The sequence below is a fragment of the Pantherophis guttatus genome, chromosome 2 (genome assembly GCF_059756535.1).
Source record: "Pantherophis guttatus breed Tessera chromosome 2, ASM5975653v1, whole genome shotgun sequence".
Classification (NCBI taxonomy): Eukaryota; Metazoa; Chordata; class Lepidosauria; order Squamata; family Colubridae; genus Pantherophis; species Pantherophis guttatus.
In genome coordinates, this window is record NC_142064.1 from 269,937,162 (window position 1) to 269,962,203 (window position 25,042).

A 25,042-nucleotide genomic window follows, 5' to 3' on the forward strand; every position below is an offset into this window, starting at 1 on the left:
GAGTTCATCAAACGTTTCATCTGAATTGCATCCACGGCAGTTTTCAGCTCATCGTGGGAGGGTGGCGGTGGGGAACAAAACGATCACTCCTGGGTTTGGGTTCAGGGCCCTGTCAGCATATCTCCAGATGACCCGGTGATGGATGAGATCCACGGTAGTCTCACCCCCGTGCAAGGTTGGCCCACTGAAGTTGCAAAAAAAAAGTCAGCCGGAATTCATTTCGGCAGACGGTCCTTCTGGCAAATCCTTCGCCCCAAGTCCGATTGATCAGTTTGGAGAATAGGTCAATTCGGCCTACGATAACCACGCTGGGGATGGCAGCTTCTCTCAAGGACGTGACTCACTACGGTGTGAGCAATTTGAATTGCCCAAAACCAAAATCGGGAGAGAGCTGGAGACGAGCAAGGCCTTGTTAGGAAGACTGGTTATTCTGGGCTAAATGGTTTCTCCCATCGTGAAGCTGAGGGAAAGTCTTTTAATTTTTAGATTGGCTGCAGTGCAGTGCTGCGGATTTCAACCCCAAAAGGATTTTGGAGCAGCGGAGAGACCTGCTTAACCCCCTTAAGAGCAGGGATCTCCTAATTTGGCCACTTTTAAGACTTGGGGACTTCAACTCCCAGAATTCCAGCATGGCCGGCTGAGGAATTCTGGGAGTTGAAGTCCATCAGGCTTAAAAGCGGCCATGTTCGGAGACCTCGGATTTAGAGCAACCATTGCTGTTTCTGTGGGGCAGCTGCAGAAGACCATAATGCCCAGCACCAGCTGCCTTTAGGGGGTGGCAGACCAGGGCTGTTTGCACTTAAGAGAAACCTTTTTGGGATTTAGATCCAGAGAGCACTGCTCAGCTTTCGTCTTTTGATCCGCTTGTCATGTACCAGCAAGGAAGTAGAACCTCACTGTTGGGTCATTTTGGTTCTTCTCAAGTGATCTCCTCTTGGCTGCAGCCCACCCCTCTGTATTATGGGCATAGTAGTACTGATTTACCATATAGTGTTTCAACCTTGGAGGCTTTAAAGATGTGTGGACTTCAACTCCCAGAATTCCCCAGCCAGCAAAGCCTCCCCAAGGTCGAGAAACATTGCCATATGGTTCACTCTGAAGATTACACTCCTATTTCAAGATAAATATGCGTGAAGGGCTTTCCTTGCTCAAAAGTGCTATACAAAGGCCAAGTATTTATTATAATTATTATTTTTTATGATTACCTGTCTCTTTTGGGAAGCTGGGGTGGGGGGGTCGGATTTAAGATATTCGGCGTGCCAAGCAGCGCCTCGGCAAATAAATTCTGCTTTTTGATAGCTATTCTGCTGTTCCATGCAAATGTGGCTTTTTAGCTTTGGGGAGGTGCCGAAAGAGGCTTTCGCTTCAAAAAGGGGAGGAAAAAAAAACCAGGGAAAAGGAGCATTCCTTCCTAGTCTTCATGGAGAAGGAGGAGGAGGAAGAAGAGGGATGATATGTCTAGCAAATGCAGAATAAATCCAATAAGCAAATATGAAAAGTCTGTCTAGTTTAATCTGGGGGTAGAAAAATCTGAATGGCTAAATCCATATTAGGGTACTACAGAATTGAGTACCACAATTGAGCCCAAGATTTATGTTGCCAAGCAAGACAGTTGTTAAGTGAGTTTTGCCCCCATTTTACTTCTTCTCTTGGCCCAGCTGTTAAGCGAAGCATTGCAGTTGTTAAGTTAGGAACTCGGTTGTTAAGTGAATCTGGATTCCCCATTGACTTTGCTTGGTCAGATTGTCGCAAAAGGGGATAGCGTGACTGCGGGACACTGCCACCGTCGTAAATACGGAACAGCTGCCAAGCCTCTGAATCACGTGACCACGGGGATGCTGCAAGGGTCGTTAAGTGTGAAAAAGGGTCCTAAAGTCCCTTTTTCTCCAGTGCCGTTGTAACTTTGAACGGTCACTAAGCGAATTGTTGTAAGTCGAGGACTACTACTGGTTCTACCAGCTCGAATCACAAAATAATATGCAACTTTTTTTTCAAAATGGTTTGCTCAGGCAGATCAACAAAACAAACCACAACCAAGGAGGGAGGAAAGTCACCGTCTATCACTGGGCACAATCAGGAACAGTACTGGGACTCCTCGATTTAAGACTATTAAATTGTGACCGTTGTAAATCAAGTCACCCATACGGCCGATCCAATTTTATGGGGGTTTTTTTGCAGCAGCTGTCAGAACTCTGGAACAAGGTTGTAAGAACTTCAAGAGAGGTCAATTATACAGATAGTCCTCGACCTACGACCACAATTGAGCCCAAAATTTAAGTGAGACATTTGTTCAGTGAGTTTTGCCCCGTTTTACGACCTTTCTTGCTACAGTGCTTAAGTGAATCGTGGTTAAGTGACTACCTGTAAAACCAGTGCAACCCCCTAACCTACCCCCCAAAATTTAGCATAGTAGTCCTCTACTTACAACCATTTGTTCAGCTACTGTTCAAAATTGCAACAGCACTGAAAAAATACCTCACACTTACGACCATCAGCGTCTCTGCAACCACGTGATCAGGATTCGGACTTGCCGAATAACTACATGCAAGTGACACATAGTTATGACAGTTGCAAAACCGCAGGGTCATGTGATCACCAAGTTTGGAACTTCCCAGATGATTTCCAACAAGCAAAGTCAATAGGGGGAAGCTGATTTGTTTAACGACTGTGCAATTCACCATGCTTCGCTTAAAAACAAAGGCCATAAGGTCGTAAAATGGAACGCAACTCAACCGCCTCGCTTAGCAATGGAAATTCTGGTCTGGGTTGTGGTTGTAAGTCGAGGACAGCCCGTACTGTCGCTGTTAACTATTTGTGCAACATCCCTCATTGTAGCATTGACGAAAGGAATGAGCAACCATTTGTGGCTGTCAATCATGCGAGGTGATAACCTGGCCATAGCGAGTCGGGCGGCCATTTTCCTGCAATGCTTGTAGCCCTCTTAATTGGAAGAATCTGATTGGCTCCTGTAAGGGACAGAACATTCAATTAGAACAGTGCTTTTCAAACTTGGCAAAACACGTGGACTTCAACTCCCAGAATCCTCTAGCCGCCATGCTGGCTAGGGAATTCTGGGAATTGAAGTCCAGGCCTTAAAGTGGCCAAATTTGAAACACGCTGAACTAGTAATAAGACTGTATGCCCAAGTTCCACCCTCAGAAAATTTCAAGTGTGTGTCAAGAAGAGTCCTGAACTGGCATGGACAGGGAGAAGAGGTAAACTCTGAATGTAGCATTATTTTTATTTATTTATTTTTTTTGCACCTATCCGCCTCTGCACAAGTCGTCGCCTCTGAATGGCTTCCCAGGACATTGTTCACAACCTTCTTGAAATTCGCTTGACGCACAGTGCTACTAGTCCTCATGAAAGTTAGAAAACGGTTGAGTCAACATTTTCATGAGATTTTGGCAGGGGTCTGTTCTGTGAGCTTGCTGTTTAGCTCCTGGACGTTTTGTTACCAGACTAGGTAACATCTTCAGTAGGAGTGGGGGGTGGGGGTGTTGGCTGAAGTACCTTGTTCATTTATATAGGTTAGTGATGGCTAACCTTTTCCAGACTGAGTGCCCAAAGCGCGTGAGCGTGAACCCCCCAAATGCAATGCATGCATGGCCCCCATGCATGCACGCGTGACCTGTGCTTTGCGTGACCCCGTGCATGCACCCTGCCCCTTTGCACCCCACGCATGTGTACATGGCCCCCACATGCACCTGTCCCCCGCATGCACTCCACCCTCACGCATGCGCGGCAGAGACCCAAAAACCAGCTGGCTGGCGGGAGGTGCCTGCGCAGCTGAGCTGGGGCGATGGCCCACATACCCACAGAGAGGTTCGCCATCACGGATATAGGTCGTGAAATGGTCGGTTGGTCTTGTGACTGGTCAAGGTACTTCACCCCAAAACCCCACAGATGATGTTACCCAGTTTGGTAACAAAACGTCCGGGAACTAAACAGCAAGCTCGGAGAACAGACCGTGGCCAAAACCTCATGAAAATGTTGAATCCCTGCATCGTGAGGCACTTCTGCTTGTCTCTCGAGCCAACGCGGTTCATCTGTATGAAATGTATTCTTCCCGCTTCTTTCGCTCCCTTGTTTTCCGTCCGTCCCTCCTCTTTTAACTATGGAATCCCCGCAAAAGGCTTTATAATAAAACATGCTTTCCTCCCTATGGCAATGTGACGGTTGCGTATATATTCTTTTTTTTTTAAAAAAACCATCCTTCAAGATCAGCGATCAGTCTCATTTTATTCGGCTTGTGTATACAGGTAGTCCTCAACTGACGACCACAATTGAGCCCAAAATTCCTGTTGCGAGGCAAGACATTGGTTAAGTAAGTTTTGCCTCAGTTTACCACCTTTCTTGCCACAGTTCTTAAGCGAATCGCTGCTAGGAACACGGATGTTCAGTGAATCGGGCTTCCCCGTTGACTTTGCTTGTCAGGAGGTCGCAAAAGGGGATCGCATAACCCCGGGACACTGCAACCGTCATAAATATGAACCAGTTGCCAAGCGGCTGAATTTTGACCACGTGACCATGGGGATGCTGCAACGGTTGTAAGTGTGAAGAACGGTCGTAAGTCACTTTTCAGTGCCTCTTAAAAACTTTGGTCACTAAACGAATGGTTGTAATTCGAGGACTAACCTGTACTCCATCCAGCCCATCAACAACTGGCAGAATTCAACACCATAGGACTGTGATGGCGAATCTATGGCACGTGCGCCACGGGTGGCAGGCGGAGTCATATTGGTGGGAACACGAGCTCAGCTCCAGCGTGCATGCACGCTCCGGCTACTTGATTTTTGGGCATTCTGGACCCACTGGAAGTTGGCAAATGGGCCGTTTCTGGCCTCCGGGGGTGGGGGAGGCCGTTTTCGCCCTCCCCAGGCTCCTAGAGTCTCTGGAGCCTGAGGAGAGTAAAAAAAACGGGCCTACTGGGCCCACTGTGCCATCACGTGCCAAAAGCGGGGGGAACACAGGGGGGTCATGCGCGCATGCACGGGGGAGCGGGGCGCATAGAATTATGGGTGTGGGCACGTGGACGTGCAACCCCCCCCGCGCGATGGCAAAAAGATTAGCCATCACTGCCATAGGACATCCAAATAAAACAACTAACTCCCTCCCTTCCCAATTATAGCTTAGCGTGACCTCTGCGTCTGAACATTTTGTGGGAGCCCAGCTAATTGTTGTTTATTCAACAGACCATGGCTCAAACAAATCACGGCTTAGCCCAGGGGTCTGGAGCCGCATGTGGCTCTTTTACCCCTCTGCTGTGCCTCCCTGTCACTCAAAATATGCATCACAACCTCCAATGTGCAACATCCGCCGGCACGTGATTTATTGAGCTTTTCAATCCCCAGTAGGCCAACCATGGATAAATCCAAGAAAAGAAAAGTTTCAGAAGAAAACAGAACGTTTACTTCAACTACATATGCTAGTTTTGTGGCCACTCAAGAAATAGTCAGGCATGGGAAGGGTTTTGTGGCTCCCGGTGTTTTCTTTTCTGAGGGAAACGGGTCCAAATGGCTCTGAGTGTTTAAGGTTGCAGACCTCTGGCTTAGCCCAATGTGGGTCCAACCTTGGCAACAGCTTCCAGGTTTCTTCTCATCTCCCCAGGGATGTCAAGACTGAACCTGGGGATGTTCACAAATGTACCCTGGAACTATGATGTGGGGCACACAAGACACTGCTAAGGAGGAACAGCACAAGCCCCACTAGTTCGTCTGCACATTGTGTTTATTAGTAGTTCCCTTCCATAAAACTGAACAAACAACAGATTGTGATCATGACAATAAAAGTCGAACAATGCAAAAGAATTCCCAACCGTTGTATTACTCACACCTCTGAGGACTTTCACACAAGAATCAATACTGCAGTATTTTTGGTGACATGGCACAAACGTATTTCCTTGTTTTTTACATATTTTTATGTCAATATACTTAAAACCCTGAGTCTGTTCCTCTTGCCCCACCCAACTCAACTCAACAATTTGCATCTAACAATATACAAGAGCCAACTGATATGACATTGTGTTCAATAACAAAAGTCAGATGTCGGATGAGCATCCATATTGGAATTCTTAAAACTATAATTAAGGGACTGGGGAGCACAAACCAACATGGCCCCAAACAGGCAAAACTCCATTTGGGTTTGCTGATATTCTGCCCCCTTTGGTGGGACCATGGCTTTCATTATGTTACGGCTCAGAGAAGATTCTGGAAGGTATTCTTCCGTTAAAACTGACAGGGTTGGCAATCTTTCCTCAGATTTGCCGCTGAAATCTGCAGCACAATTTCTTGACGCCGGCTTCTGTTATCGATTGGCCCGTTTTGAGATCATGTCGTCACCACTTCCGGAGCATTCAAGGTTGGAACGGGGATCTCCTCTTGGAGTTCTAGGGGAGTGCCACACACGCCGGGCTCCGACGCGATGCATTGGGGTGATTCCGGGGTGGCGAAGAATTCTTTGTCCAGCACTTGCACGGTGAACTCTGCCAGTCCCGCGTGGGACTTCTCGTGCCTCGTGAGACTGTCTTTGTATACGAAGCTTTTCTCGCAGTGCGAGCAGTGGAACGACTTTTCTTCTTGGTGAGCGAACCAGTGTCTTTTCAAGCTGGCGGACTGCGTGAAATGCTTCCCGCATTCAGTGCAGGTGTAACGCTTCTCCTTGTGGTGGAGCCGTTTGTGTTTCTGCAACAGCCTCAATTTGGAGAATTTTTTCCCACACTGGAGACAAGGGTAGGTGCTTCCACCTCTACTGGGTAGCTTTTGAAGCAGGGAATTCGGTTCTTCTTCTTCCTTACAAGCCTTCGGGTGTTCTTGGAGGGCTGAATTCCATGGGAAATTCTCTTCGCCGTGGCTGGATTCATCCAGTTTTTCTCCCTTGTGGATACTCTGATGCCTTATAAGAGATGATAAAGAGGGGAAGGATTCTCCACACTCCGCGCACAGGTGATTTTCCTCTTTGACCGGGTCATCTTTGGGCAGGAAAGAGACCGCTGGCTTCTGTTTATGGATCTTCTCCTGATGTGCTTTAAGAGCTGAATCCCACCGGAAACACTCTCCGCAATCAGGGCACCGACAGGGCCTCTCCTGTGAATGGATGCGTTGATGTCTTAAGAGACGGGATGGCCAGTTAAAAATTTTCCCACACTCAGTACAGGGATAAGTTTTCCCCGGGGTCACAGGTCTCATTTGGAAAAAAAGCCCGAGTTTTTCTCTCTCGTGGATCTTTCTATGTCGCAGAAGAGCTGAAAACCCCACAAAACTCTCTGCGCACTTGGAGCATTTGAAAGCTTTCCCTTCAGCGGAGACTGGCTGGGGTTTAGCACTGCCTTGTCCCTGAGATATGGGTTGCAAAGCGGGGACTGGTTTCTTTTCCTTGGTCTTATGTAAATGCTTGTGATGCACCGACAGTGAGGACTGCCAGAAGAAACCTTTCCCGCAAGTGGTGCACTTGTACTTCCTCTCCCCGGTGTGAGTGCTCTGATGGCTCAAGAGGCGGGAAGGTATCTGGAATTCTTTTCCGCAATCTGAACACCCGTAAGGTTTTGTCTCCCTGTCTGCCTGTCTTGGGAGAAGATGAGCCACCTTCGTGTCCGCGTGGACCTTCTTTTGGTGCAGGTTAAACGAGGAAGCCCACCTGAAGCTCTCGCCACATTTTGCACATTTGTACGGTTTCTCTCCGGTGTGAATGCGTCGATGCCGAATCAAGAGATACGAATAGACGAAGCGTTTCCCACAATCGGAACAAACGCAGGATTTGTCCCCCGGAGTGGATTTTTGGGGCAAAGGGCCTCCTGCTTTCCTGGTGTTGTGGATCTTTCGGTGTCTCAGAAGAGAGCGAGGCCACATGAAACTCTTCTCACAGCTGGTGCACTGGTATGGTTTTTCTCCGGTGTGGGTGCGCCGGTGGTTTATTAGGCTCGAGGAACGGTCGAAACTTTTGCCGCACTCACAACATTTGTAGGATCTGCCTTCCCCCGGAGGTAATTTTTGGAGGAGGGGGACCAATCGCTTCCCCCCGTGGACCTTCTTCCGATGCATAGTGAGAGATGAAGGCCACATGAAGGACTCCCCACATTCCGTACATCTGTGGGGCTTCTCACCAGTGTGGACCCGCCAATGTCGCATGAGGTCCGATTGTTGTCTGAACGTCTTCCCGCACTCCAAACACTGATTAGGTGTCTCCTGGGAAACAGACACCGCTGGCACCGGAGGCTTCTGCTTCTGCTTCCTATGGACCTTCAGGTGTCTTTCAAAAGGTCCCTGCCACATGAAACTCTCCTCGCATATCGAGCACTTGTAGGGTTTCTCGCCCGTATGGACCCGTTGATGCCTTCTTAGGTGGGACAGTCGATCAAAAAACTTCCCGCACTCCGAACAGGTTTTGTCTTTTGTCTCGGGTGCCTTTTGCAAAGAGCTATTTAGTTTCTCTCTTTGGTGGAGTTTTTTATGTTTTTCCAAGGATTTGAGCGCCGGGAAACTCTTCTCACACTCGGGGCATTTATAGTGTTTCTTTGCAACGGGGAAAGGCTGAAATTTCATGAGCTGGGACCCTTGCTTGAAGCTTTTCCTTTCATACGAAAGTGGGCTAGATTTGTTTCTCAAATGGATCTTTTTGTGCCTGTGATATGATGAACCCCAAATGAAGCTTTTCTCGCACTCCAGACACTTGTAGGTTTTCGGTGTGGCAAGGGCCGTTGGATGCTTCCCCAGCTCCAGAGTTTGGCTTTTTCCAGATGTCTCTCCACTCTCTGTCCTGCCACTGGGATTCTGCTCCTGGTGAATTTTTTTATGTACATTTAGGTCCAGTACACTGTCAAATTGTTTCCCACACTCGCTGCAAAAGTTCTGTGCGATTTTGTCGGAAGGAGGAAGAGGTAAATCCTCACCGGGCTGGGCATGAGAGGCATTAGGACACCTTCGATCGGTATTGTGGGTTCTTTGATGTCTTTTCAGGGCTGTCTTATCGTAGAAACTTTTGTCGCACTGGAAACATTTGTACGATTTTTCCCCCGTGTGGATCCTTTCGTGCCGGTTAAGGGCCGAGTTTCGCGTGAAGCTTTTCCCGCACACCAAGCATTGCTTTCTTCTTTTCTCCTTCTGCGTGTCTGAACAGAAGACAATGATTTCTGCTTTTCTACCATCCTGCTCGTAATTGATGACAAATGGACTCCCCTCCATGTGGTAGACTCCCTGCTGTCCTCCAAGGGTCTCTTCTGGATCGTAACACGGTAGAGCAACGCTATTTGCTCTCTCCGGAGGCACCCCGTGCATCCTTCCCTGCAGCTGATTTTCACTCTCGCGCAGCTTCCAAATATCTGCAGAAATGACAAACACATGTCCAGTGAGTACTCGAGGCCTGCGAGAATATGCTTAACGGAACTAATCAGCATCAGGACATCTGACTGCGAAGCAACTATTCCCCGGATGTCCCAAAGCTGCTTTTTCAAGAGACAACTGGACTTTTCTGGTTTTTCAGATTAATCCATTTCCTGGATGTTCTGGCCAGAATTATAAAACAGCCTTTACTAGTTGATATCAAGGGGAGGGGGAGGTATTATAACTGAATAACAGATTTGGAAGGGATCTTGGAAGTCTTCTAGTCCAGCCCTCTGCTCAAGCAAGAAACCGTATACCATTTTAGACGGACTGCCCACAACTTCTGAAGGCAAACCATTCCACCGATTAATGGTTATCACTATTAGGAATTTTCTCCAGTCTTAGGTAGCTTCTCTCCTTGATTAGTTTCCTCCCATTGCTTCTTGTCCTGCCCTCAGGTGCTTTGGGGAATAGCTTGACTCCCTCTTCTTTGTGGCAGCCACTGAGATATTGGAACACTGCTATCATGTTTCCCTTAGTCCTCCTTTTCATTAAACTAGACCAGGGTCGGCAACCTTAAACACTCAAAGAGCCACAAAGGTCCTAACTGGAATCCCCCCATCAATTCTGGAGCCGACCGGAAGTCCGGTTTCCCCCACCATAGAGTCTCCTCCTAGTGCGGCGTTCTTTTTCCTCTACCGGTCCTAATAGAAAGCCCTATCAATTGTGGAGCCGACCAGCAACAGGGAGCCGCAGAAGAGGGATGAAAGAGCCACATGTGGCTCCAGAGCCGCGGGTTGCTGATCCCTGAAGGAGACATACTCAAGTTCCTGCAACCGTTCCTCATGTTTTAGCCTCCAGTCCCCTAATCATCTCCGTTGCGCTTCTCTGAACTCTCTATCTTTTACTCTTTACGCTCTTCTCTGTACTCTTATAGTTAGTCCTCACTTAACAACCAGTTGCTCCAAACTTATGACGGGCCATCAATTTTGAAAGCCTATCCTGGCTGGGGAATTCTGGGAGTTGAAGCCCACGTATCTTAAAGGGTTGAGAAAGCACTGCTTTATGACGAGGAAGGAGGCCCACGGTGAACACAAAAACATCTCTTTTTTTTTTTTTGCTTTGGAGCAGAAGGACAAAGGGGAAGGCGCATCTTAAAGATGCCTTGGCTGAGAAATGCCGCCCCAGAGTCTGACCACCTGGATTGGACAGCCCCCCCCCCCTTCCCCACCCTCGCAAAGGCTTTAAAATAAACGCCTCAAATCTTACCTGCATCAGCATCTTCTTCGATCTTCAGCTCCCTGGCAAATTGTAGTTTCTGCCCGGCATCAGAGGGCCCTCTCTCCAGGGGCTGCATATTTTCAGACCTAGCACCAAGCTCCTGTCCCCCCTACAGGAATAACCAACTGGATGTGAGAGATTGCAAGAGACAGCAGTAGGACTTAGACTTATACACCGCTTCACAGCGCTTTACAGCTCTCTCTATGCGGCTAATATGTCGGCCTATTGCCCTCAAACTCAAATCTTTGTTGTCAGTGTACAACATATGTACAATGAGATTGGTTGAGATCCCTCAGTACACCCCTCCCAACACAATACAACTCACAGTGAAGACAAAAAAATCCCTAACCCAACACCCAGTCCTATTGCACCAGTGTGAACATGTTACACATTGCGCCAGCCCTGCAGTCCATCATACTACATAGTTATGGTGTTATTTCTCGTTCAGGAGTCTGACAGCCCACGGATAAAAACTGTACTTCAGCCTATTTGTGCGGCTGGCTATACTTCTATATCTCCTTCCCAATGGTAGGAGCCCTCGACAATCTGGGTCCTCATTTTACAGGCCTCGGAAGGACAGAAGGCTGAGTCAACCTTGAGCCGGTGAGGATCGAACTCCAGGCTGTGGGCAGAGTCAGTCTGCAATACCGCAGTTTAACCACTGGGTCACCAAGGGAGACGACTCTGAGTAGAATTTGCTTAATGAGCTTAATAAGGGCCAGGACTTCGGTCACTAAGTCAAGCATCACTAGCATGGCAAACGTCTCGTGATGGCACCGCTTAGTGACGGCAGCTTCAGTAGTCCTGTTTATGGTTGATAGGCCAGGACTGTGCTTTTGTTAGGGGAGGACTCCATGCTTTCCCCGCCCTGCCCTGCCCACCTTCGGTTTAATGCTCCTCGCTCCCTTATCTCCCTCCTTCCTCAGCTTTTCGGCCACCCTGCATTCTGCCACCACCCATCACTGGCCTTCACCATCTTCTTCCTCCCACTGGTGACAAGATGTGCTCGGCTGAGGCAGTTGCCAATTGCTGATATGTGGGACTTACGTACAGGTAGTCGTCGACTTACAGCCACAGCTCAGCCCAAAATCTATGTTGCTAAGCGAGACAATTTGTTTGGTGGGTTTTGCCCCGCTTTACCACCTTTTTTTCCCACAGGTTGTTAAGTGAAAAACACCTGCAGTTGTTAAGTTAGTAAGACGGTTGTTAAGCGAATGTGGCTTCCCCGCTGATTTTGCTTGTCAGAAGGCCGCAAAAGGGGATGACGTAACCCCGGGACAGTACAAAAGTCATAAAGATGAACCAGTTGTCAAGCATTCGAATGTAAATCACGTGTACAGGTAGTCCCTAACTTACAACGGTTCGTTTAGTGACCGTCCGTGAAATTACAACGGCCCTGAAAAAAAGGGATTCATGACCGTTTTTCACACTTATGACCGCTGCAGCATCCCCATGGTCACGTGATTTCCATTCGGAAGCTTGACAAATGACTCACGCTTATGACGGTTGCAGTGTCCCCGGGGGGGGGTGTCACGTGATTCCCCTTTGCGACTTTCTGACGAGCAAAGTCGACGGCGAAACCAGATTCATTTAACAACTGCACTTATTCATTGAACGACTGCCGTGATTCACTTCGCAAACGTGGCAAGAAAAGTCGTAAAATGGAGCGAAACTCACTTAATTCTCGCTTAGCAACGGTAAAATTTTGGGCTCAACTGTGGTCGTATGTCGAGGACTACGTGGCCGTAGCTTCGAGGGAGAAAGAGATGGTTTTGAATTCCGGTTGTTTGCTAGATTTCACGTTTTTGTCCGTACGTTCCAAACCGATGCTCCAAAATGGGGCTGTTTCATTCCGAGTTCAGGACATTTTTGTCCTTTTTTTCGGTGCTCCACTTTGCTGTTTCCTGTCAGATTACAGACAATGTCTGAGAAAAATAAATAAAAGAATGAGCTCTGCACACATACCTCTTGTTCCGTTATCACCGGCACCCACTGCCTGAGCAAGAAATCCTCAGCCAGGGATATGACTTGAGCGCTGCTCTCCACGTTATGTCTCTTTACCCAGCTCTGCATCTCCGGCGGAAGGATGGCCAGAAACTGCTCCAGAATCAGCATTTCCAGAATCTGTTCCTTTGAATGTCTCTCCACTTTCAGCCACTGACGGCAAAGGCTCTGCAACTGGTCGTATACCTTCCTCGGCCCTTCGGCCTCTTGGTAGCAGAAACGTCGGAAGTGCTGCCGTTGCTTCTCCCGGCTCAACGCGTCGGCCTGCAAGATGGCCGCCTTCATTTTCCCGTAATCCTCTCGGTCTCCCGCCTCCAGGCTGCTGTAGGCTTGCTCGGCGTCTCCTCCCAAGGTAGGCCGGAGACGGGCCGCCCATTCTTCCATGGGCCACTGGAAAGCTCTGGCGACTTGCTCGAAGGAGGCTAGGAAGATGTGAGCGTCCTCCCATGGGGAAGGCTCCGGAAGGATCTGGGGGACTTCCACTGTAGTCAAGAACTCCTGCCACTGAGTCTCCCAGAGTTCACCCAAATCCTCTTGATTTTCGACCTTCACTTCCTGCTGAGTAGTTGTGCTTCTGGAGAAGAGCACCGGTGCTAACGGGGGCTGGCTCTCTCCTCCGGGATCCTGCTCTTGTCCCAGCATCATGGTGCCTATGAACACAAACACAGCTTGTCAATTCCGTCCCTTGAAGTACAGGTAGTCCTCAACGTACGACCACAATTGAGCGCAACATTTAAGTTGCTAAGCGAGACATTTGTCAAGAGCCGTGGTGGCGCAGTAGTAGTTAGGATGCAGCACTGCAAGCTACTTCTGGTGACTGCCGGCTGCCAGCAGTTTGGCAGTTGGAATCTCACCAGGGCTCAAGGTTGACTCAGCCTTCCATCCTTCCGAGGTCGGTAAAAACGAGGAGGCGGTTGGGGGGCAATAGGCTGGCTCTGTAAACTGCTTAGAGAGGGCTGTAAAAGAACTGTGAAGTAGTATATAAGTCTAAGTGCTATTGTCATTTGGGCACTTGGCAACCGGCTCGCATTTACAAAGGTTGCAGCATCCCCCAGTCATTTGATCACCGTTTGGGACCTATCATGTTTCCCTGAAAATAAGCCCTATCCCAAAAATACGCCCTAGCTTGGATTTTTACATGTGCGCCCAATGATATGAGTCAAATAATTTCACAACTGGTTTGCCCAGAGTCAGGTTGGCTGTCGTGGGAGGCGTGGCCCATCCCTGTCCTCCAGCTCCGCCGCACAAGCCGGACGAGCCTCCCACAACGGCCAAACTGACCCTGGGTAAACGGGTTATTAAATTTCCACCCTTTGCCAAAAGGCTGTTTCCAAGGGGGCTCGTCTACATGTTGGTCTCGCGGCTGTTTCAGCCTTCTGGACTGGCTCCTTTAAGAGGCGAGGTTTCCAAGAAACGAGGAGGAGTGGGTTTTACCACAGAGACAAGGAGTTGATGCTCCTGAGAGCTCGCGCGGGAAGTTGAAGAATTGGGGGGAAGTGGAGGGATTCAATCCCCCCCTTCCCGTGGCACTGTGTGCAGGGGGTGTTGGTCAGTCTGCGGGCAAAAGTGAGAGGGGCGAGGAATTAAGTCAGCAGCATGATCGAAGCTGGGCCCAATATAGGGGAGACTGCGGGGTTAGTTTGGCCAGGCAAATTATTAAACACACACACACAGATCCCCACTATCAAAGTGGATCCTGGACACTGTGCTGCACTGGAGAAACTAACAACCGGCACGAGACAAGGAGGAGGAGCAGGGAGAAGAAAGACGGAAAGCGGTCTTCTTCCCTTGTGCCGGCCGCTTTTGCTGCCATTTCTCCATTGCAGCATAGCGCCCAGGACCCACTTTGATAGCAGGGGTGGGTAATTTAACAACCAGTTCGTTCGAACCCGTGCGAACCAGCTGAATTCCACCACACTGTCTCCAATATAAGCCCTACCCACAAAATAAGGCCTAGTTAAGACCCCGCCCACTCCGTTGCACCTGGTTACACGAGGTGAGGTGAGGCGCTTGGGTAAAAATCAAGCTAGGGTGGGGATGGAGCTGCCCCACATGTCCCGCACCCACTTAGCACAGTTGCAGCCAGGCCTCCCACACCCTGACAGCCGCCTCACCTTGCTGGCCGACTTCTTCTGCAGCCGCTTGCCACCGCTTCCACACATTGCCCTTTCCTGAAGGCCTCTGATGACGAAATGGAGGCCAGGGGTTGCTATGCGCGAGCGGTGGCAAGTGGCTGCATAAGAAGTGGGCCAGCAAAAGCCACACAGACTCCTGCTGGGCGGAGCTGTCAGTGCCGTCACCCGCGAGGTGAGACAGTGGAAGACATCCCCCGAAAATAAGATCTAATGCCTCTTTTGGAGTCAAAAATATATATATGACCAGGTCTTATTTTCAGGGAAACACAGTAGTTTGGATATATATGTGTATATGGTGAGAAAAACTAATCTTGTGACTTTACCAGATGGAGCGCACAGGGAACAAACTGTTCCAGAATCTGGTAGTCCGGCTAGAAATACTTTGAAACCTCCTCCCAGAGGGGAGCAATACAGACAGACTGTGGAGTGGGTATGTGGGGTCTCTAACAAGTCTTTGAGCTCTAAGCACATAGCACTTATAAGCAGTATCCTGAATAACAGGAAGGGAGCTTCCTATAATCTTCTCAGCTGTCCTTACCACTCTCTGTATGGACTTTCTATCTGAGGCACTGCTGTCACCAAACCAAGCAGTGATGCAGTTTGTTAAAACGCTCTCAATTGTGCCTCTGTAAAAAGTGGCCAGGAGAGAAGGACAGAGATGTGCTCTCATCCAACGCAGGAAAACGCAGATGCTAGTCTGCATTTAGTACCGTTCGAAGTTACAACGGCACTGAAAAAAACATTTTTCACACTTATGACCGTTGCAGCATCCCCATGGTCACGTGATCAAAATTCAGATGCTTGGCAACTGTCTCGTATTTATGACGGATGCAGTGTCCCAGGGGTCATGTTTTCTCCTTTTGCGACCTTCTGACCAGCAAAGTCAACGAAGAAGCCAGGTTCACTGAACAACCATGTTACTAATTTAACAACTGCCGCAATTCACTCAACAGCTCTGGTAAGTAAGATCGTAAAACGGGACAAAACTCACTTACCAAATGTCTTCACTTAGCAATAGAAATTTTGGGCTCAATTGTGGTCGTAAATCGAGGACTACCTGTACAGTCATATACCAATTTGATGCATAAAAATGATTCGATCTCCATCAGCCAGCAAGCCTTGCAGCCTGAGATAATGAGGGACTACGTAACCCATAAACCTCATACCACCCCCACGGGACCTCCAGTACCAAATTTCATTAGTACAGTGACCAAATTTCAATGCTACAATTTTCTTCCTGAAATAACGGACACTAGAAATATTTATTGCTGTATTTATTATCATTTCTTCTTATATTTCACTGTAAATTAGTAAAAAATACATATACAGTAGTCCTGAATGTAAATTCATCACTTGATAGCTATTCAAAGTTACGACGGACCTTCCCAGGGCTACTTATGATCTGGTTTTGGGGTAACAAGGGCCACACACAATAGCACTTAGACTTATATACTGCTCCACAGCCCTCTCTAAGCGTTTTAGAGTCAGTGTATCCGAGTCCCCAACAATCTGGGTCCTCATTTTACCCACCTCAGAAGGATGGAAGGCTGAGTCAACCTTGAGCCTGGTGAGAATCGAACTGCTGGCAGCCGGCAGTCAGCAGAAACAGCCTGCAATACTGCATTCTAACCACTGCGCCACCTCGGCGCTACAAACACACGAACTCACGTGATTGCAGTTTTGGCATTTGGCAACTGGCTCGCCTTTGCAACCGTTTGCCATGTCTGGTGGTCTCCTGTCTGCAATTTGCGATTTATGACTGCAGCGACTTTTGACTTTAATCTTGGGCTCAATTAAAGTCATAAGTCGAGGACTGCCTGAAAGGGAGCCCGGGAGCAGATAGGTCCTGTATGTCCCTAACTGTGTTTTTTTTGGCTCGATGTTGGCCTTTTGGCAGGGTTTTAAGGATGGGTGGGGGAAACCTTTCAAAGATTTGTTTACTTATATCCTGCCTTTATTATTTTTTTACAAATAACTCAAGGGGGTGAACGTATCCAACACAATTTCCTCCTCCTATTTTCTCCACAACAACAACAATCCTGTGAGGTGGGTTAGGCTGAGAGAGTGATTAGCTAAAAGTCACCCACCTGGCTTTCCAATCGACCCCAATAGTCCAAAATTAGTGCCTGAAACTAAAAACAAAACAACAAACGAACAAAATAAGCAGTATGTTTTATAGTATCTACACCTTGACCCGCAAGTTGCTGCCAGTACGTGAATGTAATATTCTAGAAATAAAAAAAAAAGATTGTAAAAGTAATAACGTATTAGCTGTATTTAAATAATGCTTAAAGAAAAAATAGAATTTATTTGTATCCCTGTATTATTTTTACAACTAACTCAAGGCAATAAACACCCCTTCCTCCTCCTTCAGGTAGTCCTCGATTTATGACCACAATGGAGCCCAAAATTTAGGTTGTTGAGTAAGAATTGGTTGAGTTTTGCCCAGGGTGGATTTGATTTAAATCGAGTTGATTTAAATCACAATTTAAATCATGATTTAAATCACTAATAAAAAGGCTTGATTTAAATCAACTCGATTTAAATCATAATTTTTAAAGAGCAACTGTCATCTCTGCTACTCCTTTGACCCACTGTTGACTCACCGATAGTCCCAGTGTTGCAGAATATACAGCCTCATGCTACATAACTAAACTCCATTTCATGCTGAATAAACTAAATTATTTATGTATCTTCAATAGAAAACTATCTTACGATAGATTTTTACCCCAAGTTTTTTATTAAAATAAATTCGATAAAAATCAAAAAAATCCGATTTAAATAAAAAAAATCTGATTTTTTTGATTTTTAAAAAAAATCTTTGATTTTTATCCATCCTGGTTTTGCCCCATTTTACGACATTTTTTTGCCACAGTTGTTAAGTGAATCGCTGTGGTTGTTAAGTTAGGAACACGGTTGTTCAGCGAATCTGGCTTCCCCATGGAGTTTGCGTGTCAAAGGTCGTAAAAGGGGATCACATGACCCCAGGACACTGCAACCGCCATAAATATGAACCAGTTGCCAAGCATCTAAATTTCAATCACACGACCACGAGGATGCTTCAAAGGTTGCAACTGTGAAAAACAGTCCTGTCACTTTTTTCAATGTCGTCATAACTTTGAATGGTCACTAAGCGAACTATTAGTCGAGGACTACCTATATTCCCCCAACAACCACCGTGTGACGTGAGAAGGCCAGCTTCTATCCGTTTGATGGTTTCTTCCAACTTTAACTACTGTATTTTATATTACACTAGCTGGATACTCGTGCTCTGCTGCGAAACTATTTTTAGGGCTTGATAAATCGACACTTACAGCTTGAAAATTAATGAGTAGTTACAATCTGCCTCCCCTTCTCTCCCTCAGGCTTGCCCCACAGAATTGTCTCCTCTCCTCTCCCACTTCTCTCCCTCAGGCTGGCCCCACAGAGGCCTCTCCTATCTTATCTCCTTCTCTCCCTTTTAGGTGGGGAGTACAATGTCTAAATTCCCAGCCCGCAGGCTGGATGAGTCATGCGCTGGTCAAATGGCAGTTGGAACAGAGTTCTTTTCAGGTGGGGAGGGGGAATAGAACCTAACTCCTTAGCATCAGAACATGTTAATAAATTATGGTCATTTCGAAAAATCCTTTCTTAGCAAGCAGCTAGAAGCCAAGAGGAACATACGTGCCAAATTTCAAGTTCGTAAGCTTTATGGTTCTGGAGATTTCATGATGATGCATAAGGGTATTTTGCTTTTATATATAGAGATTTGACCTTGCCAAACCTTTGGGAAAGTTTTTTTTTCCCTCCTTACCTTTATTCTCACTCCTGCTTACACCTTGGCTCCGTTTATAGGCTTAAACTTGCAGCTTTGAGAAGATTCAGTTCATAACTGCCCTACACAAGACAAATGGAATGTTAAAAAATATTGAATGGTTTTACTAAAGAAAAGAAATAAGGGAGTGGAGAAGGTATCAAAGAGATAAGCAAGCACTCCTTCCCATAAAATAATAAACTGCCTATTTATAATCAGAATAAGATAATAAATTTTTATTGGACAGCAGGCTATAAAAAAGGGGACAGGATGCGTTAATTGAAGAGACTGTGTTGCAATATTCTGAGCAGAACCAACTAAAAATTAGAAATAATGTTCCCTCTATTCTTCCAAATAAGCAATAAGGAAAACCTCAGCCTAATGACTGGCTTCCAATTCCAATCCAAATCCCAATTATTAGTCTGTGCAGGATATAGAGATAGTCCTCGACTTATGACCACAATTGAGCCCAAAATTTCTGTTCCTAAGCGAATCATTTGTTCAGTGAGTTTTTAAGACCTTTCTTGCCAGTTTGTTAAGTGAATCGCTGTGGTTGTTAAATTAGGAACACGGATTGTTAAGCGAATCTGGCTTCCCCATGGAGTTTGCTTGTCGGATGGTTGCAAAAGGGGATCACATGACCCCCAGAACATTGCAAGCGTCATAAATATGAACCAGTTGCTAAGCGTCTGAATTTTGATTGTGTGTCATTCTGCAACAGCCGTAAGTGTGAAAAATCGGTCGTAAGTCACTTTTCTCAGTGCCATTGTCACTTTGGTCACTAAACGAATGGTCATAAGTTGAGGACTACCTGTACATTAACACAGAATCACATTTTGCCTTAAGAGGGGGCCATACATGTAAACCTGCACACTCTGATATTATCAGCCCTCCCAACTAGATGAATTAATTCTACTTTTTTGGAAGCTACATTAACAGAAACTTGCAAGTTTGCAAGTATAAACTTCCTGCCGCCGTTAGGACGGGTCCTTCCTTCCTTCCTTCCTCTGACCGTTGAGCCACTAAGGGCTCCTGCCTCTCTTCTCTGATTGTTTCCTAGGCAACAACTCTTCTTCCCATTTCCTCAAAGTCACCCAGTCATACATTCTGTATTTAATACAGAAAAAGTACTTTGCAGGCAAAACAGAATACACGAGATCTAACTTGACAAGGACAAGGATATTAGTAATTGCGACTCTGCCAAATTAAGCCAGGCTTTGATAGATCACAAAAAAAAAAAAAAATGTGTTTAGCTTTGATCTCAGATATTTAGGTAAACAAGGGAAATCTAAGGGGCCATCCTGAAAGTCTTTGGATAAAAGCTTTCTGAAAGGGAAGTGCTCGGTGACAGGAAATGAGATCTGGTTAAATAAAAAAGGCACCTAAACATGGGAGAGTTTTTTAAGTAGATTGGACAGCTGTTTGTCTGAAATGGTATAGGGCCGTGATGGCGAACCTATGGCATGCGTGCCACAGGTGGCACACGGAGTCATATTGCCTGGCACGCCAGCTCAGCTCTGTCAGCTGATTTTCGGCCCTTTTGGGCCCACCAGAAGAGGGCCTGGGGGGGCAGGGGAAGGCCCGTTTTTCTTTCTCCCTGGCTCCAGATCGTCTCTATGCATCTGGGGAGGGTGAAAACAGCCTTCCCCACCCCCTCGGAGGCCCGAAACGGCCCGTTTCTCAACTTCCGGCCTCCGAGGGGGTGGGGAAGGCTGTTTTCACCCTCCCCAGATGCATAGAAAGGATCTGGAGTCAGGTGAGAAAGAAAAATGGGCCTACTGGGCCATTGTGTGCCAGGAGTGGGGGCGGGAAAAGGGGGGTTGCGCTCGCATGTGCGTGGCGTGGCACATAGAATTATGGGTGTGGGCACATGCACGGGCAAACCTCCCCCACCCCACCCCTTCCTGGCACGCGATGGCAAAAAGGTTAGCCATCACTGGTATAGGGTTTCCTGCCTGAGCAGGGGGTTGGACTAGAAGATCTTCAAGGTTCCTTCCAAATTCTATTATTTTGTTATTCTGAATGGAAAAAATCTAACAAAAATGAAGGCCTAAGCAAATTGGAAAAAATTCAGATATGAAAAAACCCCAACATAGCCTTGTATCTATAATTAGGAAGATGGTAAGTTCCCCACATACTCAAATTCTCTGGAAATCGAGAATATGTTAACAAAAACTTGCCATCTTACCTGTCCCTCTTAAAAAATGCTGAATCTTGCCAACAAACCAGCATTCATTTATTCATGTAGCCTTGATTCGTATGTTTCTTTACTTAAAAACCTCCAGTGATTTCCTACAATTTCTGAAGGCAATTGTTCTCACTGTTAGGAAGTTTCTCCTTAATTCTCTCTTTGATTAATTTCCAACCATTGTTTCCTGTCTTGCCTTCTGGTGCTTTGGAAAATAGGTTGACTCCCTCTTCTTTACAGCAGCCCCCGAGATATTGGAAGATTACTATCATGTCACCCCTAGTCCTTTTCATTAAACTAGCCCAGGGGTCAGCAACCTGCGGCTCTGGAGCCGCATGTGGCTCTTTCACTGCTCTGTCACTCAAAATATGCGTCACAACCACCAATGTGCGACACCCGCCAGCATATTGAGCTTTTCAACCTCCAGTAGGCCAACCATGGATAAATCCAAGAAAAGAAGTTTCAGAAGAAAACAGAACATTTAATTCAACTACATATGCTAGTTTTGTGGCTGCTCAAGAAATAGTCAGGCACAAGAAGGGTTTTGTGGCTCCCGGTGTTTTCTTTTCTGTGGGAAATGGGTCCAAATGGCTCTTAGAGTTTACGGTGGCAGACCCTGAACTAGCCATACCCAATTCCTGCAACCAATTCCTTCTTTATATGTTTTAGTCTCAAGCCCCCTAAATCATCTTTGTTGCCCTTTTCTGCGCCCTTTCTAGTGTCTCCACATCTTTTTTATAATATGGTGGCCAAAACTGGATGCAGCAATTCTGAGTGTGGTCTTACTAAGGCTTTACAAGCCTTTTCTTCTACACTGCTCAAAAAAATAAAGGGAACACAAGCAGAAGACATCCGAGATCTGAATGAATGAAACAGCCTTATTAAATACTTTGTTCGTTACATACAGTAGTTTTGTGTTCCCTTTAGTTGTTTGAGCAGTGTATAAACTCCTGTATGTAACGAACAAAGGATTTAATAAGGCTATTTCATTCATTCAGATCTCGGATGTCTTCTGCTTGTGTTCCCTTTATTTTTTTGAGCAGTATATATTCTTATGAATGAAGGCGAATATACGTGTCCCAGGAATAACATTTGCAGGTCGGTCAGTCGGTCGGTCTCTGCAACCAGAGGTTTAGCCTTCCGAACTTTAGGCACTTGTGCTGGAGCCCATCCTCAGGGAACTTCTCTCTACCGGAGTGTGTATAAACATTTTAATTTATTTATTCGTATTTCCCACTTCTGAACCACCCATCGTCCTCTTCTCTTTCCTTCCACCTTTCCAATAGAATAGAAAAAAATCACAGAGTCGGAAAGGGACCTTGGAGGTCTTCTCGTCCAGGGGTTTCCAACCTTGGCAACTTTTAAGCCTGGTGGACTTAAAACTCCCAGAATTCCCCAGCCAGCCTGGTGGCTGGCTGGGGAATTCTGGGAGTTGAAGTCCACCAGGCTTAAAAGTTGCCAAGGTTGGAGACCTGTTTTAGTCCAACCCTTCCTTAGCCAGCAAACTCTATATGCCATTTCAGACAAAACGGTTGTCCAATCTCTTCTTTAAACCTTCCAAGGTTGGAGCATTCACAACTTCTAGAGGCAGGTCGTTCCACCGATGAATTGTTCTAAAACATCAAGAATTTTCTCCTTATTTCAAAGCTGCTTCTCTCCTTGATCGGTTTCCATCTGTTGCTTCTTGCCCTGCCTTCAAGGGGCTTTGGAGAATAGCTCGACTCCCTCTTTTTCTTCCATATTAAAGAGATTTATTAAGGAATCTAATTAAATCTGAACGGATTCCCTCGACACCCTCCCCCCCCCATACACACACAGCCGCTACTTTGTTTTACCTCTCCTGGCAAGTCTCTCAAGGCAAGTCAAAAGTTCATACTTAATAACAAAGAGTTTTAATTTTTAAATGATTGGGGTTTTAATCTGTTTGGGCCAAACTTGTTTAATTTGATTTTACTTTTGTTTTTTAAATTTTGTATTTATGTATTTTTACTGTTTGGCTGTTCACCGCCCTGAGTCCTTCGGGAGTAGGGCGGTATATAAATTAAATTTAATTAATTAATTAATTAATTAAATAAATAATTTATTTTTTTAAAAAAATCAGGTTAATTGCTATATCGCTGGGAACACTGAGTCCCTGGGGAAGGGGAGGTTTCCTGCGGGCCCTTCCCCAGCTAAAGGAGCAAAATCCCCAAGATCTTTTGGGATCTTTTGGGATCGAGCCGCTTGATTGCTCTGCAAAAAAATACCCCCCCCAGGGAAAGAGAGGGGAGGGGTGAGAAAAAAAAGCCCCCACCCTTTTTTAAATCTCCAGCCCGCCTCCTCTTTCCTCTCGGCGTCCTTTCCCCGCCTTCGGCCGCACTCACCCCTTCTTTTTTATTTGCACCGCCGCTTCCCCGCTCCGGAGCACGAGGGAGCCCGACGGGGCTTCCAACCCACCGCGGGGAAAATGCCCCTTTGAAGAAAAAAAAAACCCAGGCCGGAAGTCCAGCATTGGGGAATGGTTTGGGGGCCCCTCTCCTCACCCTCAACTCTATGGTCTCTGGCAGGAGGCGCCCCTCTAGGATGCTGCAGCTCTGTCGATTGACGACCGCGTTTTGTCCCTCCTTCCCTCTCGACGGAAAAAAAGGGATTCCTATCATTCGACGATGGGAAAATGCCCCTTGAAGAACCGAGGCCGGAAGTCCAGCATTGAGGAATGGTTTGCCTTACCATCCCCCTCCCCGCTCCTCACCCTCAACTCTATGGTCTCTGGCAGGAGGACCCCCTTCTAGGATGCTGCAGCTCTGTCGATTGGCGGCCGCGTTTTGTCCCTCCCTCCCTCCCTACCGACGGAAAAAAAAGGGATTCCTATCATTCCACGATGGGAAAATGCCCCCCCCCTCTGAAGAACCCAGGCCGGAAGTCCAGCATTGAGGAATGGTTTGCCTCACCACCACCCCCTCCCCGCTCCTCACCCTCAACTCTATGGTCTCTGGCAGGAGGAGCCCCTTCTAGGATGCTGCAGCTCGGTCGATTGGCGGCCGCGTTTTGTCCCTCCCTCCCTCCCTACCGACGGAAAAAAAAGGGATTCCTATCATTCCACGATGGGAAAATGCCCCCCCCTCTGAAGAACCCAGGCCGGAAGTCCAGCATTGAGGAATGGTTTGCCTCACCACCACCGCCTCCCCGCTCCTCACCCTCAACTCTATGGTCTCTGGCAGGAGGAGCCCCTCTAGATTGCCGCAGCTCTGTCGATTTGCGACCGCGTTTTTTTCACTCCTCCCCTCCCCCCCTCCCGGCGGAAAAAATGGGATTTTAACAGTGGTGAAAATTCAATTTTTTTCAGGAATGTTGCAGGAATTGGGTATTTCTAGTAATGTTTAATGAAAAGTAGGGTTGCCAGGTCTGCTTCCAAAAAATAGCGGACAAGTGGGGGGGTGGGGTGGTTAAGTAGTAAAAAAAAAAAAAAAAAAATTACAATTAAATTATATATTTTCTTACAAACATTTTAACACGTATTAAAATAATCACTTCAAAACTTTACTTAAAATTCAAAACATCAAATATAATATGTAAAATATTAAATTACATTTTACTTTGCTGTCGTGTGTATTTTTTATTTGACTGCGCAGCTTTGATCAATTCTTTGTGTTTAAGGAATAATTCTTTAATTTCAGTACAACGTTGAGAAATATCAAAAAATATACAAAGTTCACTTCGAATTGATGGTACAAGCGGTCGGTTCCGTTCGTCAGTCCACAAATTTCCCATGACGCTGAAAATTCGTTCAACGTTTGCATTGGATACCGGAATTGATGCACAATACTGGAACAGTTTCAGTAAACTCGGAGCTGGCTCTTTCTTGAAAAAGTACATCCACTTATCAAGGGACAAACATCAGATGCAGATGAACATAAACTTCTTCTAAGGCAGAAATTTCATCGAAGAGAGTGTTGGGTGGAAGTTCTTCTCGCCATGGTGATAATAACCAGATGTTCGTCATTTCTTCTAAAGTTGGAGGATTATTGCGATCAATTAGATTGAAACAATTTAGCATCTCATATACTGAATCGGTGAAATTATACCACTTTTCTAGGTACGCAATGGCTCTTTGATACACGTTGATGGCTTCTTTCTTGAACTTTTGCACAGCATTCTCAGGCAAATGTTTTTTACGTAAGGCAAATAAAACTTTCATTCCAAAAAACTGCTCATCGTATTTTTTTTGCAAAGAATCACGCAGCTTACACATGATAATGTGAAGATCACATGCAAGAATTTTCTTGCTTTCCAGCTTCAGTAGGGTGTCTTGCATTATTGACATGAAGAAGTGCGTGAAATATAA

At 46.5% G+C, this 25,042-nt stretch overlaps 2 protein-coding genes across 7 annotated transcripts in view; one reads left to right on the forward strand and one right to left on the reverse strand.

Annotated features, from left to right (window-relative positions):
* LOC117662594 (zinc finger protein 232-like) overlaps positions 1-4,163 on the forward strand; it is a 15,676-nt gene extending 11,513 nt beyond the window's left edge. Inside the window, exon 4 of the mRNA XM_034412070.3 lies at positions 1-4,163. This exon is cut by the window's left edge and continues 798 nt beyond it. The gene's annotated coding sequence lies outside the window, so the exon portion shown is untranslated.
* A 1,549-nt stretch (positions 4,164-5,712) lies between these two features.
* On the reverse strand, positions 5,713-24,931 carry LOC117662562 (uncharacterized). Of its 6 annotated transcripts, none has more exons than XM_034412000.3 (6): positions 23,082-24,931; positions 18,531-18,613; positions 16,825-16,869; positions 12,564-13,252; positions 10,587-10,707; positions 5,713-9,316 (listed from the first exon to the last, which is right to left on the reverse strand). In XM_034412000.3, the coding sequence occupies exons 4-6, from the start codon at positions 13,245-13,247 to the stop codon at positions 6,330-6,332; spliced, it is 3,792 nt and encodes a 1,263-aa protein (XP_034267891.1). In that variant the 5' UTR covers positions 13,248-13,252; positions 16,825-16,869; positions 18,531-18,613; positions 23,082-24,931; the 3' UTR covers positions 5,713-6,329. The 6 variants fall into 6 exon arrangements, with proteins under 6 accessions (XP_034267891.1, XP_034267892.1, XP_087740292.1 ...); XM_034412001.3 differs by having other exon boundaries at positions 16,825-16,965; XM_087884166.1 differs by having other exon boundaries at positions 18,531-18,608; positions 23,082-23,221.
* Between the last annotated feature and the right edge of the window lie 111 nt (positions 24,932-25,042).